The sequence below is a fragment of the Onthophagus taurus genome, chromosome 11 (genome assembly GCF_036711975.1).
Source record: "Onthophagus taurus isolate NC chromosome 11, IU_Otau_3.0, whole genome shotgun sequence".
Classification (NCBI taxonomy): Eukaryota; Metazoa; Arthropoda; class Insecta; order Coleoptera; family Scarabaeidae; genus Onthophagus; species Onthophagus taurus.
In genome coordinates, this window is record NC_091976.1 from 7,580,288 (window position 1) to 7,596,803 (window position 16,516).

The 16,516-nt window shown below is 32.7% G+C and overlaps 3 protein-coding genes across 4 annotated transcripts; 1 reads left to right on the forward strand and 2 right to left on the reverse strand.

Moving 5' to 3' along the window:
- Positions 1 to 719: 719 nt before the first annotated feature.
- On the reverse strand, positions 720 to 2,782 carry LOC111419479 (Golgi resident protein GCP60). Its single transcript, XM_023052290.2, has 3 exons — positions 2,479 to 2,782; positions 1,534 to 2,391; positions 720 to 1,477 (listed from the first exon to the last, which is right to left on the reverse strand). The coding sequence occupies exons 1-3, from the start codon at positions 2,642 to 2,644 to the stop codon at positions 1,131 to 1,133; spliced, it is 1,371 nt and encodes a 456-aa protein (XP_022908058.2). The 5' UTR covers positions 2,645 to 2,782; the 3' UTR covers positions 720 to 1,130.
- On the forward strand, positions 2,759 to 16,037 carry LOC111421902 (CWF19-like protein 2 homolog). 2 transcript variants are annotated; one of them, XM_071200556.1, is made up of 3 exons: positions 2,759 to 2,851; positions 14,165 to 14,298; positions 14,350 to 16,037. In XM_071200556.1, exons 2-3 carry the CDS (start codon positions 14,296 to 14,298, stop codon positions 15,976 to 15,978), a joined length of 1,632 nt encoding a protein of 543 aa, XP_071056657.1. In that variant the 5' UTR covers positions 2,759 to 2,851; positions 14,165 to 14,295; the 3' UTR covers positions 15,979 to 16,037. The 2 variants fall into 2 exon arrangements, 1 of the variants encoding a protein (XP_071056657.1); XR_011642034.1 differs by lacking the exons at positions 2,759 to 2,851; positions 14,350 to 16,037 and adding an exon at positions 7,208 to 13,822 and having other exon boundaries at positions 14,165 to 14,299.
- LOC139432047 (zinc finger MYM-type protein 1-like) lies at positions 8,016 to 9,518 on the reverse strand. Its single transcript, XM_071200381.1, has 2 exons — positions 9,027 to 9,518; positions 8,016 to 8,915 (listed from the first exon to the last, which is right to left on the reverse strand). The coding sequence occupies exons 1-2, from the start codon at positions 9,516 to 9,518 to the stop codon at positions 8,016 to 8,018; spliced, it is 1,392 nt and encodes a 463-aa protein (XP_071056482.1).
- Positions 16,038 to 16,516: the final 479 nt, after the last annotated feature.

A 16,516-nucleotide genomic window follows, 5' to 3' on the forward strand; every position in this document is an offset into this window, starting at 1 on the left:
AATTTTTTTGGCAATGAATAAAAAACTTGTTCCAAAATAATTAAGTATAAATAAATAATAATTAATTATATAAGTATAATAAAAACAATAAATTGTTTTGTTTTTAATATTTTTGTTTATTAGAATATTATTTCCAATAATTCGATACTTTGAATAGTATCGATACCGCGAAGGTATCGATACTCGATACCTTATTTGAGGTATCGCCCAGCCCTATTTAATTCATTGAATATTGAGACTGGAGTGGGAGGCGTTTTAGGATCACTTTCCTAAACTGTCCGGGCTCTGATTATTAGATACGACATTTTAGCAAAAGTAGGTGATGAAAATTTTTAGATGGATCAATCTTTTCAAGAATGTGATGAAAAAAAAACAATTAATATCCATATTAAATTGTAAGAGAAAAAGCCTAGTTATGTAAAAAACACCTGTATAAGAGACATTCGCAAATTTTGAACATAGTAATTCAAGCCGTTTCTCTTATATTCTCTCTTTGAAAATAATTATATATAATTAATAAATAATTATAACGGACCTTGAAATGATGCATTTCATTTAAAAAGGGGGATGTAGTATAGGCTACCAAACATACATGTGTAGTGTCTGTGCGCAAGAGCTTCTCTAATAAACTAATAAAAGAGTTAACAACTAAACGGCGTATTATTAAGATTGTCCCTGATAATTTGTTTTAACCGATGGCTTTATTCTAAATTTGAAGATCATATTAAAAACTTTATTTTGATTCATATGGAATAGATATACATATCTTTATTAAACGCAATTATAACATAAAAATTGCACAAACATTCTTTTTAACTTACTTTTAGTACCACAGTTTTTTTTTCGTATTTATAATACTCAAAAATAAAATAAAATTATACAAGAAAACACAATGGGGACACACTAAAAATTCAATTCACACTTATTTCTTACTATAAACGCTACCAAACATTAAATTTCATTTTTCTTTGTACCACACAAAATAGAGAAAAAAATTTTGAAATAACTTAATAATTTTAACCTTTTAAAAAGTCTTAATCGACTAGAACTTTCGACAATCAACGTAGAAAAGTAGCAAAAAATTGAAATAACTACATAATTTTTCCTTTTTAGAATTTCCCCAATAACATTCACTGTGTATAATAAACCCTGTAATACAAGGTTTTCGATCTCCACAATGAATATGAATTATCAAACTTTAAAAGATAAACCCCTTTTCCAGGGTAGTGATGTGATCCTGCGTAAACCTCATTTTGACAGTCTCTTCTATATACTGGCACTATTTCTGATAATAATGGTCTTGAAATACCACCACTTGCCCCTACCGTCAAAGAACCAGATTCTAAATCTTCAGCTTCTATTGTTTCATCATCATATTCATCTTCTAAATCTTCTCTGTCTTCATCTTCACTTTCTGAGATGTGCACAGAAACTAAATTTGTTGTTGGTGTCCCATATTCAAAATAAACTCCAAAACCTATTTTTTATATTAAATTTAAAAAAGTGTTATTGATTTATTTTTAATTTTTTTACCTATATCATAATGGTCAGTTGCAAATTCCCAAAATAATCTTGTACCAGATTCGTGTGTAGGAACTCTAACCGTAACAGTTTCACCATGAGCAACTCGAACCACATTATCACCTTCTGCTTGAGCTACATCTTTTTTAAATTCTTCAATGTTAGATCTCGTCCACATACTTGCTGGTACTAACTCATTTTGACCATCTTCATTAATCTCTTCATCTTCTTCTACATCTTCAGTTTTATTTATACATAATTCAACATTTTCCTCAATTCCAACTCTGTTTTCTTCTTTTTTAACGCAATCTTCAGCTTGAACTTGTTGTAGTTGTTGCATATATTGAATGTAATGTTGCTCTTGTAACTGTCTAACTAAAGCCCCTTGTTTTTCGGGATCCCCAGGATAATGTTGCTCTGCATACCTTCGAAATTGGTCATAAGTTTGCTCGTTTAACGCTTGTTGAATTTGTCTTTTAATTGCTTCCTCTTTTTCAAGCCTTTCTTGTACCAATTTCTCTTCTTCCTCTTTTTTCCGAACCTCCTCCTTTTGAAGGAGATTCATTTTTTCATTTTCAATGGCCAACCTTTCTTGTTCCTTTTTTTCGCGTCGATGAGCTTCGATAAATGTCGAAAATAGCGGACATTTTCTACTGAGTAATTCTACAAACCCCGCCCTGGCTTCGTCGGGGTTTAAATTACCCAATTTTTGCCAGGCAAGGCGTCTATCTTTTCCAACAACATCAAAAGCACCCAATGGGGGAAGCTTTTCTATCGCCTCGGAGTAAGGTCCATGTAAAACTTGTTGAGTAAACGCTACTAATTGGAGTTTATCTTCGTAACTAAAATGTACTGCTTTTCCTTCTTTTTCTAAAGAAATTTAATTAATTTTAATTAAAAATTAACCCCGACAACAATTTTGACGTTTCAACATAACCTATAAGCCGACATAAATACCTCTATAAAATCCAACAGCGAGTTTGTAAACGTCCAATAAAGGTAACCCGAACTTAGAAGAATCATTTTCGCAAATTTTCCCGTTTTCTTTCGGGTTATTAGTCGATTCTAAGGCGAGTTTTTCAAAATTTTCCGATACTTGTGAGCTGTCAACTACGGCAGCCATTTTTCAAATCAGACGTCTACAAAATAATTCGGTTGGTAACACCGAAATTCCCTAAAAACTTTTTAACCTCAATCTGACATAAAAACAATCTGACAGCTTTTATCAAAACAATGTGACATAACCTAAAGAAATTCAACCTAAATCGTTTGGTGTGTGAAGATTTAATACGAAAAAGCGCTCGATTTCAACATTAATTATTGCCCCGTGGTAAGTTTTCACGTATTCTATTTGCTAACCTTTTATCCTGTACTCTCCTCTTTAAAAGAAACATAAATTAACCCTTCGGCGAGCGCGTCTCATAGGATCACGCGACCTGGAACATTTATAAATAACAAAACATTAAACATTTATTAACAACAAAACATTAAACATTTATTTTTGCAAAAATGTGAAAAATGAAAAACGCGTTAACAAAAAAATCAGTCTTCTTCCATTTGACATTTTTGGCAACAAGTATCGCAGAGCACAGTCTTTTTCGATTGATTTTTGCAAACAAATTGATGACATGTGTTATATTGTGATCTCTTGTGTTTGAGGTTCGGGCGTTAATCATACGCCGTCTAGTTGTTAACTGATTTATTCTAAAGTACGCATTTACATACAGTGTGTCCTAGGATAGATGTTACAAGAGGTATAATAACTTAAAAATTTTTGAAATTCAACCCCTGCTTGGTGTGAACAGAATTTTAAAAATATTTTCATATTTTGAAAACAAAGGCGACCTTGACAATGAATCGAAAACTATTTTTAGTTTAGATAAAGTAATCTTTTTGATCATGATACGGAAAAGTTTTATTAAGAAAAGCTGTTCAAAATGAGAAATTAAGGTCTTACACAAAATTGCAGAAGAATCTATCTACTTTGGTTGAACCACCACATTTTAGTTTAAATAACATAAATATTGTATAGTAATTGAAATGTGAACTAAAACTGAGGAAAAATACAATTTATTTGTCAATATTTGCGACTACTTAAGTCATTTTCTTTTTTCATGGCATTTTTCATTGTTTTTTTTTCTTCACTCTGATCTAATCTAAAATATGGTGGTTTAATCAATGTAGGTAGATCTTTCTAAAATTTTGTATAGTGCCATAATTTCTCATTCTGAACAAGTTTTCTTAATGATATTTTGCCGTATCAAGAATAAAAGCTTACATTGCCTGAACTCAAAATAGTTTTCGCTTCACTATCAGGGACGAGTTGATTTTCAAAATATGAAAATATACTTAAAATTCTCTCCACACCAAGCAGGGCTTAATTCCTCAGCCCTAATATAAAATTCAAAAATTTTTAAGTGATTATACCTCTTGTAACATCTATCCTGGGACACACTGTATGTACAACATTACATGTAATGGTGGTGATCTATACTACATCCCCAATCCTAAAATGTACAGGAATACATAATAATAAATTATTTAGTCAAACAAATCTACTCTAACCTAAGTCATTTATTTATATAAAACAAAATCGCTAAATCTATCCGGTTTTTTCCTAATTCTTTTTGTCATTGTGCCGTTTAAGTGATTTACTGTGGTATTAACTCTTTCATGGTTTATCATCTCAGGTTCCTGTATTACAGATTCTTCAAGTGAAGTAGTTTCTACATTGGGTTAATCTTCTTCAATTATCTCGTGTGATACCTCTTTTTCTATTATTCTATTCGTAGTTTCATTTGACATGTCTTTGCTTGCCATTTTCCAAAACGTAATTTGCTACAAACTTCGAATCATAATCTTTATTCTTATTTCTATACTTGTTATCATGTCTAGGTCTTATATACAGTCTGTCCCAAAACTCAACGTCAAGCGGGCGCCGGGTGAGAGGCCAACCCATACCTGTTCTGGTAAAAATGAGACAAAAATTCCATGTCTCTTAGTTAAGTGGTAATAGACATACTTTTGAAAATGTTAAAAATCGGTCCCGTACATCATATCTTTAAGTACTACGGTCAGAAATGATCGCAATTTAATAGTGATTTTTTTAATAATCTATTCCTTGTGAACCATGCTACTGTAGAAGTCACAAATCAAACAACAAAAGTCGTTAGTTTTGCAAAAAAATATATTAATTTGATTGAGTTAAGGTTGAAAGAATTTATGTCTGTCAAGTTTGACACACGATTTCTAAAAAAAGGAATAGTACAACACCCTTGGCAAGTAATTTTAAAAGATGGCCTGTTTAGTCAAGTTTCCAAAATGGTACAACACTTACTATTTTTCTTGTCATAAAAAATATTATTGCCTGTTTTTCTGCAAAAAACACGTTATTTAAAAAATTCATACTTTCGTATGTTATTTGTATTTACTTTTTATTTCCTCTTAACTTTGTTAGAGGATGTGCCAGTTAATATTTAAGAACTACAAAATGTGGTTTCAACAAGATGGTTGCCCTTATGTCTTGCAAAAAGACTCTTTCAAATAAGGAGAATCTAAAGACAAAATTAAACAAACAAATTTATTTATTATTAACTTTATAGCATTATTTTCTTAAAACAAATGCTCAAATTATTTGCCGTCGGCACTAATACAAGCTCTGCATCGTCACAGAAAAGATCTTTTTACTAGTTGTGCAAATCTCTTTGCATTTATTTCTTCTGCTGCTGTATAAACTTGGTGGCTCAGTTCGGCAAGATTTTCAATCGGTTTTTAATACACTGTTTCTTTTATGCAATCCTAATAAGAAAATCAAAGGGATTTAGACCCAGAGAATGAGGAGGCCACGTAATCGAACCACGACGCCCAATCCATCTTTCTGGGTATTCTGTATGCAATCCCGTACAGGACAAGCATAATGAGCTGGGCAACTATCTTGTTGAAACCACATTTCTCTATAGATATTGAGTGGCACATGTTCTAACAAAGTTGTTAAATCATTGGAGGAAATACAAATAACATACGAAAGTATGAATTTTTTAAATAACGCGTTTTTTGCAGAAAAACAGGCAATCATATTTTTTAGGAAAAGAAAATGGCAAGTGTTATACCATTTTGGAATCTTGACTAAACAGGCCATCTTTTAAAATAACTTGCCAAGGGTGTTGTACTACTCCTTTGTTTAGAAATCGTGTCTCAAACTTAATAGACATAAATTCTTTCAACCTTAACTCAATCAAACTAATATATTTTTTTACAAAACTAACGACTTTTGTTGTTCGATTTGTAATTGCTATATTCATTTTGTTGTTCATTAGGAATACATTATTAAAAAAATTACTATTAAATTGTGAACATTTCTGACCGTAGTACCTAAAGATATGATGTACGGGAACGATTTTTAACATTTTCAAAAATATGTCTATTATTACCACTTAACTAAGAGACATAGAATTTTTGCCCGTTTGACGTTGAGTTTCGGGACAGTCTGTATATAAAATAATTAACATTCAAGTAAGGAAAAACAGTAAAATAATAGTATATTAAAAAACAAGTTTCGTAAGATACGTTTGAAATGCACGAATTCAAGTTGGAAAACGAGTGGCGAAGCCACGAGTTTTTTAATGAATGAGTGCTTTAAGTCTTATGAAACGTTTTTTTATGCTATTTTTTGTAATTCGCGTTTTTATCCTTTTTTTTCTAAAAATAAAATAAATTTTAACAATGTAGGGAAATAGGTATGTAGCAGTTGGTAACACCGTAACACTTGAAAATAGAAATTTGAATTGACAATTAGAAACTGTCAAAACACAAAATGAATTCACCTGACAAAAATGTTTCAGTTGTACACCTCCCAAAGTAAGAGAAATTGCTCAGAGTTCAATATCCTCATCATTGTGGACCTTGTATTCGATGCTAAGAACGTGTTTAAACATCCATAGACAAACATTGTCACATTGACAGCTAGAAAAAGTAATGACCCAATGTCACCAACTTGAACTGGTTCCATAAAATGTTACTAAAATCTCATTACAGCATCGGATGCTGTAAGGAGTCTCATTACAGCATCGGATGCTGTAAGGAGTCTCATTACAGCACCCGTTTGGGTACTGTTATAGCTTTCATTATCATCGCGAATTACAAAATGGTATATTAAGAAACAAGTTTCGTAAGACACGCTTGAAATGCACGAATTCAAGTTGAAAAACGAGTGGCGAAGCCACGAGTTTTTTAATGAATGAGTGCTTTAAGTCTTATGAAACGTGTTTTTTATACTATTTTTTGTAATTCGCGTTTTTATCCTTTTTTTTTCTCAAAAATAAAATAAATTTTGACAATGTTGGGAAATAGGTATGTAGCAGTTGGTAACACCGTAACACTTGAATATAGAAATTTGAATTGACAATTAGAAGCTGTCAAAATACAAAATGTATTTACCTGAGAAAAATGTTTCATGTACACCTCCCAAAATAAGAGAAATTGCTCAGTGTTCAATGTCCTTATTATTGTGGACCTGGTATTCGATGCTAAGAAGGTGTTTAAACATCCATAGACAAAAATTGTCACATTGACAACTAGAAAAAAAATGGATAAAAACGCGAATTACAAAAAATAGCATAAAAAACTTGGCTTCGCCACTCGTTTTTCAACTTGAATTCGTGCATTTCAAACGTGTCTTATGAAACTTGTTTTTTAATATACTATTGTCTGCCGCTAAATGCACAGTTTACTAGATAGTAGCACAAAGTGTCACTTTACTGCCGCAAATGGATAGCATAAAGTATGGTTTTGCTGCCGGTTGGCGATAATAGTTATTTATATTACAAGTGGGCTAGAAAGATAATTACTGTACGAATATGGAGAATTGCACGACGAGGTCGTAGGCCGAGTCGTGTAATCACACGAATACTGTAATTATGCTCTAGCCCACGTGTGATATACAGCATTTTATCTACGACTGCTAAAAATTACTAAAAAATCAATTTCTTTAAAAAAGTCTATTTGATATCTATAAAAATTTTGAAATTCAATCGGTTCATCTCGAGATTCGTATGAGAAAATATTTTTTTGTGGAATTGTTGATTCAAAATTAGCTTCAATGTCAATTTCGGCAGCCAGTTTTCTTGCATCAATTATACTTTCATTGAAAGACTTGTTCGATCGAAGATCCTTGAAGAATTTTTTGCAATTTTGTAAGAGGTCAAGTGCAGATGCTAGATCGAAATATTTTGTTTGCATTAGTTTGCTTATAGGATTAATGCAGTTTAAGATTTTGTACCAAACAGCTATCGAACACAACAACTTAAATTGTTTAATACAATTTAATAATCCCGAAGCTTCGTCTCTTATTAAATTGTCAATATCTTGATTTTCATGAATGCTTAGTAAAGCGTCGTATACTTCTCCTATTTGATCTCGTAAAGGCTTTAAGGCCTCTATCCTATTCTCCCATCAAGTGGCACTCAATGGTTTCAAGGTTAATCCTTTAATATGTTTCAAAAGTATTGCCCACCGAAACGTAGATGATGAAAAAAGAAATATAGTTTCTGGATTATATTGAAGAAATTAGCGGCTACCGAAGAAGCTTTTGGCATATCATTAACCACTAGATTCAGAGAATGACTGGCACACGGAACGTAAAATGCTCGTGAATTTAAATTCTTAATTTTAGATTGCACTCCAGCTTTATCGCCTTTCATATTAGATCCATTATCATATCCCTGTCCTCTAATATCTTGCAAGTTTAAACCCATATTAGTAAGTTCTTCAATTATGATTTCAGTCATTTGTTTTCCTGTGGACCTTTCAATTGGAAGGAAACCCAAAAAACTTCCATTCACTTTTATTTCTGCGTCGTTGAAATCAGATTTATTGACTGTAACATATCGGATTATAAGAGTCATTTGCTTCACCTTACTTACGTCAGGGGTGCAATCTAAAATTATAGAATAGTATTTGGCCTTTTTTATTTCATTAATAATATAAGACTTCACATTTTGATGCAACAAGTCTATTATCTCGTTTTCTATATTTTTACCGAGATAGTGGGCTTTCGTCTCCTCTTTTTTCACCACCCTTCGCACATCTTCTTCCATAATGGGATCAAATTCAGACAGTAGTTCAACTACTTTTAGGAAGTTATCATTATTATGCTCAAATAGTTTATCGCTTGTACCTTGAAAAGCCAGACAACTTTTACCAAGCATTTTAATGATTCTTTCGATTCTTAGAAGCACTTCATACCAATGGTTTGTATCAGCATTAATAATTCTTGGAGCAGTTGCATCTATAGGTTTCCAACACTTTAGTCTTTGACTCAGTTCCAGCCATGATTTGTGAGCTTCAATATGATTTTTTGAAACTTCGTGTTCTTTTAACGTTTCAACGATATGCTTCTAACTTTTAAAGCCGTCTTTTGAAAGAGAACTGATCACACAGCCGAAAATTTTACAGCAAAAGCAATAAATACAGTTTTTTGAAATAGAGTATACTAGCCAGTCTCTTACAACATGCTCTCCATTGGTTAATATGCGTCTGTAATAAGTTGCACTAAATTTTCGACCAGTGTCATCAGGAGGAAAGTTGTGATTGTATAATAGCCTAGGTGGTGCTTGCCTAACCAAAAATGTTCTATCGACATCTCCTAAAATTCTTGGCCACAACGCTGGATCTGTACTTAACGGTTGTACAGCGCTTTCCGTATGCGACAGGTTGGTGTCGATTTTTGTAGTTTCATTTGGTAGCAGAGTGGTACCAGATCCAGTTGCTGTAGAAATATCGTCCATTTGTTGGTCATCATTAGTCTTTCGTGATTCCGTGTTTTCTGCTACTTCCGGATTTAATGTTGGACACTCTGAGTTGTCATTTGTTTCGGGAGTTCTAGATGTTCTCTGTAAATAATTTTTTAACGCGCCAGCTTGTTTTTGTATTTGGACCTCTTTTTCCAGCCTTCGTTGTTTGTATTGGTGACCCGATAATTTCTTTTGTCTCTCAGACATTCTGAAACAGGTAGTATCTCAAATAAAACAACTGAAAATATAAAATAAAAGCAAGGTGGTGATGTGGGAACGAAGTTCTTTATACTTTTCGATATTGCTGATGATTTTATTACCCGCATAAGCAGAGCAAAAGTAATTATTACCCCAAAAAAGTACCTGTATTATTTATGACAGTCGAGTCGTTCGAGACTAGCAAAGTACAGAGACAAATTTTGTTTTTTTTTAATTGTTAGGTATTTAACTTCTTAAATTTTATATTATATGTTGATTCAACATTTGTGTATAGATTGACCACATCGAAGGATACCAGTGTATTATTATTAGGTGAAATATGTTTTAAGTTTTTGATGATTTGTAATGAGTTTTTCAGGGAGTGTATTGGTTTATAGTCAATTTGTTTAAAAATGCCTTGAAATGTTCGAAATCGATAAACTTAAGCATAATGATAACTGTAGTATGCTGTGCACACGACATGTAGAAAATCAAGATCGTGTTGCAAAACAAAATCATTTTTTGTTATTTATCATTCATTCAAATTATTAAAAAACACACGTGTACGGTGCATATATTATTTATTAAAATATTAATTTAACCAAACTTATTTATTTATATTGTGGCCTGAGTTCTCATCTCCCGTTACACACAACACTAAACACAAAATTATTACTAAGTTTGGATGTGCGTAAGCTATCAATCGCTAAAAAAGAATTCGAACAAATGGTCGCTATGGGCATCTGTCGACCATCTTCTTCATCTACGGCATCGCCTCTTCACATGGTACCTAAAAAAGATTCTGATGACTGGAGACCATGTGGAGATTACCGCCAATTGAACAACGTTACTGTGCCAGATCGCTATCCGCTACCTCATATACATGATTTCAACATTCAGTTGCACAGATGCAAAATCTTTTCTAAAATCGACTTGGTCAGAGCGTATCAGCAGATACCCGTAGATGAAGAGGACATACCAAAGACAGCTATAACAACCCCTTTCGGTCTTTTCGAATTCGTTCGCATGCCTTTTGGCCTTCGAAATGCAGCGCAAACATTTCAAAGGTTCATCAATGAAGTACTTTCAGGACTAACCTTCATTTTTGTATATATAGACGACACTCTTGTAGCAAGTCGAAATGAAGAAGAACACATACTTCATTTAAAACAATTATTTCACAGATTAACTTCCTACAATATCAATATCCAATCGAAAAAATGCATTTTCGGTGTTAAATCATTGGATTTTCTTAATCATCATGTTTCATCCGATGGCATTCGACCATCGCAATCAAGAATCACAGCCATAACACATTTTCCAAAGCCAACGACTCTAAAAGAGTTACAAAGATTTTTGGGAATGTTAAACTTCTACCATAGATTCTTACCTAACATTTCAAATATTCTTGATCCCTTATACACACTTTCAAAATTACTTCACTATCAAAAACAAAAAACAATTTCATCAACTTCTTGGACTCTGCAACACGACAACGCTTTTTCTTCAGCCAAAAATCTTCTATCAAAATCTATCTTTCTAGGACATCCCTCTTCGCATGCTATCCTATCATTGTCAACTGATGCATCTAACACAGGTAAGGGAGCTGTTTTAACGCAAACCGTCAATGGAAGGTCTCAACCATTAGCGTTCTTTTCCAAAAAATTTAATTCATGCCAAACCAAATATTCCACTTTTGATAGAGAACATTTAGCGATCTACTCTGCTATCAAATTTTTCAAACATTCGTTACATGGAAATAAATTTACAGTATATACAGATCAAAAACCCATTGTCGCATCAATTTTTTCGTCCACAGACAAAACTCCTCGACAAACCCGATATCTAAGTTATATTGCACAATTTACTTCAGATATCAAATACATCAGAGGAAATTCAAATATTGTTGCAGATACTCTATACAGAACAAACATCGGATCTCTAAATTCATCTTATCCAGATTTTCTAGCCCTTAGCAACGCTCAACTTGCTGACACAGAATTGGAAAACTTACTAAATAAGCAATTTTCCAATAATCCTTCAAAATCTTATCGTTTAACACACCAAACACCATCACAATCCGATATCAAACTGTGGTGTGAAACCACTTCATCATCTGCAAGAATTTATATTTCGCAACAGTTCAGACAAGCAATTTTTGACAAAATTCATAGCTTATCTCATCCCGGAATACGTTCCACCATTCATGCAATCAAAACAAGATTCTTTTGGCCACACATGTCAAAGCAAATTCATGTTTGGACTAAAACCTGCTTAAAATGTCAACAAGCAAAAATTCAAAAACATACAAAATCGTCAATCATCAACATCAAAATTCCTAAAATTAGATTTGATCATATACATATCGACTTGATTGGACCACTCACTCCGTCCCTAGGTTGTACTTATGTACTTACAGTTATCGAGCGCTTCACTCCATGGCCAGAAGCTTTTCCGCTGAAAGATATCACATCTTCTACTATAGCAAACACACTCTTCCGGCATTATTTTAGTCGATTTGGTATACCTACCACAATAACACATGATCAGGGACGGCAATTCGAATCAAACCTCTTTTCAAAATTTAACACATTACTTGGCACACGACAAATACATACATCATCTTTCCATCCCCAAGCAAATGGAATGTTAGAACGATTTCATCGATCATTGAAGGCAGCTATCATCGCTAAAGGAGACTCTACTGGATGGGACAACAATCTACCCCTCATCCTACTAGGATTAAGAACATCACTTAAGGAAGATCTAGGTTGCTCCTCAGCAGAACTGCTTTACGGGCAACCACTAAGACTTCCTGGAGAGTTCTTCATACCTACTAATCCATCTATTGACTATGAGCCTTTCCTCTCCAGTTTAAGACACTTTTTCAAAATTAAAACCAGTAAATACGTCTTTTCACTCTATTCAAAAACCTTTTATTCATAAAGACTTGCACAAATCAAATTTCGTTTTCATTAGAATTGAAGATTTTGAAACCGTTGTTATCTCCGCGACACGAAGGACCTTTCAAAGTTCTGACATGATATTGAACATTATCATACAATAATAACTATCTTACTTTAAATGATCAACTCGAAAACTATTATAAACCACGCCTTTTTGAAAACATAATTTCATTTTAAAATTATTTTACTGTGATATTGTTATTCCTTTTTGTAACCGGTTTTAAATTTAGTTCGATGTTGATTTAACAGTCGTTTTTGGAGTTCAATTGTGTACGGTGTTGTGTTTTCCTGGTTTAGAATAGTTATTTTCGTGTTTCTTTTAAATAATGTTTTATTTTAACGTAGAAATTTGTTTGTTCAGCGTGATTTTTTTAACTATTTGACTGTAAGTTGAGATACATTTATGCAGTTTTATTGTTTTTATATATTTTTTAAGATCATTATAGTTATTATATCCTTTTGTAGATTTGGCTGATGATGACATCATAATATGTCGAAACTAGTACTAAGTACATAAACTTAATTAATAAAAAACTTTAGAGGTCAAGAGGCCTACTTATTATTACTTATTTCATTTCAACATATATTATACCTCTAATATAATGGATCTTTTATAATATTTTAAAAGTTGAATATTTGAAGCAATATCTTTAATTTTATCAAACTCTAATTGTTCCTGATCAGACCATTTAAAATCCACATTATTGTGCGTTAATTGTCTCAAAATAAATAAATCCAACAACAGATTCGTTTACCGATATCTCTCTTGATGGAACAAAAATGTTCTTTGAATTGTTTGTCCAAATAATCTAAATAGTAACTGACTTCTGAGTTCGAGCCCTAAGAGTTTGGTCATTTGGATCGTTTTCATGCAAGTGGAGCATCCCAAAAATTTGTAAAAATCGTTCTCTTCTAAATATGCTAAACAAAAAAAAGGTATTTTGGCATTAAACTGTTGTGACCAATACTCTTGGATATTAGATACGGTTATCGGACCTATATTTAGGACAACCCCAATAAATGCGGTAAACTCTTCTACTGTAGTATCTACCCACGTGTGCCTTGTAGAACGTTTTGACAACCTCTTCTGTGCTATTTTATGTCTAGCGTAGTTATTTGTTTGTTCCACTATTTTTATTATTAGCTCATCGGTAAAAAAGTGCTTGAAAAAATTTATGGGTTTTGTACAAGTATCTGGAATTTGTGGTCCTACCATTTTATCCCCAGAAGTAAATAGAATCCTGTCTGGTACCTGATCGTGGCATGCGACGTCCTGCCATGGACCAACATTACCAGGTTGTGTTATATTCTCGTCTTCTTCACTGCTGCTTGAACTTGATGGTAAAGGTATGGTTCTCTGTCTTTTAGTAACTATAATATCACTACCACTACTAAAGTCACTTTCTTCACTAATATTATCACTATCCAATCTATCATTTTCAGGCGCGTTTAACATGGTGTGCCGCCTATACGGCGACATACGAGTGCAAAGGTTAAACGTATTGTGGCGACTATACGGCGGCATAAGAGCGCAAAGGGTTAATATTAAAAAATGTATTTTTTATTAGATAAAACAGCTTGGCTTCTTACAAGTTCTAACATGTCATTCTCTAACATCTAACGTGTTTCTATTGCCAACCTAAACTCTTAAAACTAAAAATAACTAACTTAACTATATATATATAACAGATCTACCCACAATCTACATAAGAGAATAAAAGAAAACTGGTGACTGCAGTATGATATGGACAAATGTTCGAACTCCAAGACCTGACCAGATAGACAACCATCACCACCATAATCTAAAAAAATAACCTGAAATGGTATGCTATTTTTAATAAATACGTTAAAATAATAATTAGTGTTTAATTTAGGGGAAACATAAGGAGAAAAAATCGAAAAAAAATAAACGTGAAAAAAAAGCTAAGAAAAAGAGGTACTCTTCAAGTTCAAGTTCGTCGGAGAATGAATGGGTTGAAAAGTCCCAAAATAAAGCATCCGGGGAAGAAGAAATTTCAAAAAGAGATGATTGGATGTCGATGTCATCAAGTTTTTTAACAACTTCTAATTCAGACAGGAAAGAGGATAGAGAAAAAAGAAAGCGAGAAGAACGAGAAAAGGATGTTTATGACCCAAAAAGCAATGTTAGGGAGTTAAATCCTTATTGGAAAGATGGAGGAGATGGGTTACCCACTTTCAAAAAACCAAGCGAACATGATTTTGAGTATAAAAGTAAATATACAGGATCGTCAGGATGGAGGAAAAAAGAATTGGTTGAGAAACATAAGGATGAAGCTAAAAACATCTTTACTAGTGAAGATAATGAAGAAAAAATTGGAATTACAGATAAAGAATTAAATGCAATAGCAGCAAAATTAGTTAAAGCTGAAATAATGGGTAATGAAGAATTGGTTAAAGAATTAAAATTAAAACTTGAAAATGCTCGATCTTTAAAAACTACAACAATCACAAAAGAAGAAAACGTTTTATTAACAACAACCGATAATCAGGGTTACTCAAGACCAATAAAACTAAAAAGTGAATATGGAGAATCTTCAGGAACTCAAAGAAAGAAAAAACAACGAGTTGAAACCCATAAAGATGGCGAACGTATTAAATATTTTCCAGATGATGATAAATATTCACTACAACAAATGTTTGAAAATGAAAAATATAGTACAGTTCAAGATCAAAACAAAGAATTTATTAATATGGCTTCGAAAATAAAAAATCAAGACATGGATGAAATATTTGAAGATAAAATACGTCAAAAAGATAATCTTTCCGATAAAAAAACCATTGATAAAGCAATTCAACAGCATCAAATGACATCAAAAACTTTAGAAAATTGTTTATGGTGTATCCAATCAGATAATATGCCAAAACATCTCATGATATCAATGGGCGAAACCATGTTTTTGATGTTACCACCTTTCCAGCCAATAACAAAAGGTCATTGCTTTATAATCCCAATACGCCACGTTCCATGTTCAACTCAACTAGACGAAAATGAATGGAGTGAATTATTAGATTTTCGAAAATCACTCACAAAAATGTTTCTTGAGTCAGATGAAGACGTAATATTTTTTGAAACCGCCGTTTTTTTACATAAATTTCCGCATATGATTTTTGAATGCGTCCCCGTTCCAAAAGAACAAGGCGATTTAGCACCGATTTATTTTAAAAAAGCTATCGATGAATCCGAAACGGAATGGTCCGTTAATAAAAAATTGGTGTCTTTGGCTAATCGAGACGTTCGAAGGGCTATTCCCAAGGGGTTACCGTATTTTTGTGTAAGTTTTGGAATGAACGAAGGGTACGCTCATGTTATTGAAGAAGAAAAATATTTTCCTAAGAATTTTGCGCAAGAAATTATTGGGGGGATGTTGGATTTGGACCATGCTAAATGGAGGAAACCTAAAAAACAAGGATTTAATGAGCAAAGTGAAAGAGTTAAAGAGTTTACTAAAATTTGGTGTAATTATGATTGTACAAAATCTTGAATTTTATAGGATTGTTTTAATATACTAATGCTATCAAAAAAATTCCCTGTCCCAGGAAATGCATTTTTATTATTATTCTTTTTTTATGTTCTTTTTTATTATTATTATTTATGACGTCACATTATGTGACGTCATCAACTATGCTAACAGTATACAGGTGTCTCACGTAAAGGTGCATTTAAACCAAACGATCAAAGAGCTACAACAAGAGCATTCTTTCTTGATCTTTTAGTGTAAATGAAAGCGCGTTTTTAGCGTTTACACCAAAAGATCAATGAGCAAAAATGAGAATCAAGAATTAGAATTGCACATAGATGTTTAGATCAGTCGAACGAATGCTCATTGCTCATTCGTGTCAATTCTGTGGTTGGGTGCTTCGTTATGTCCGACTCTGACAGCAATATTGTAATTGCAAGTGCTGCATTTATTATTTTGTCTCAAACACTCAAAAAGAAAAGAAGGAAGAGACGTTGGTGGGTGACAAATTTAATGCACCGAAGGATACTGGATAATGTAGGTGAAACGATGACCGATATGC

Coding starts and splice junctions, on each gene's coding strand:
- LOC139432047 (XM_071200381.1), bottom strand. CDS start 9,518: ATGTCTGAGAGACAAAAGAAATTATCGGGTCACCAATACAAACAACGA. Junction 8,916..9,026: donor TAACCAATGGAGAGCATGTT/GTAAGAGACTGG, acceptor TTTAAAAGTTAG/AAGCATATCGTTGAAACGTT.
- LOC111419479 (XM_023052290.2), bottom strand. CDS start 2,644: ATGGCTGCCGTAGTTGACAGCTCACAAGTATCGGAAAATTTTGAAAAA. Junction 2,392..2,478: donor CGCTGTTGGATTTTATAGAG/GTATTTATGTCG, acceptor AAATTTCTTTAG/AAAAAGAAGGAAAAGCAGTA. Junction 1,478..1,533: donor AACTGACCATTATGATATAG/GTAAAAAAATTA, acceptor TATAAAAAATAG/GTTTTGGAGTTTATTTTGAA.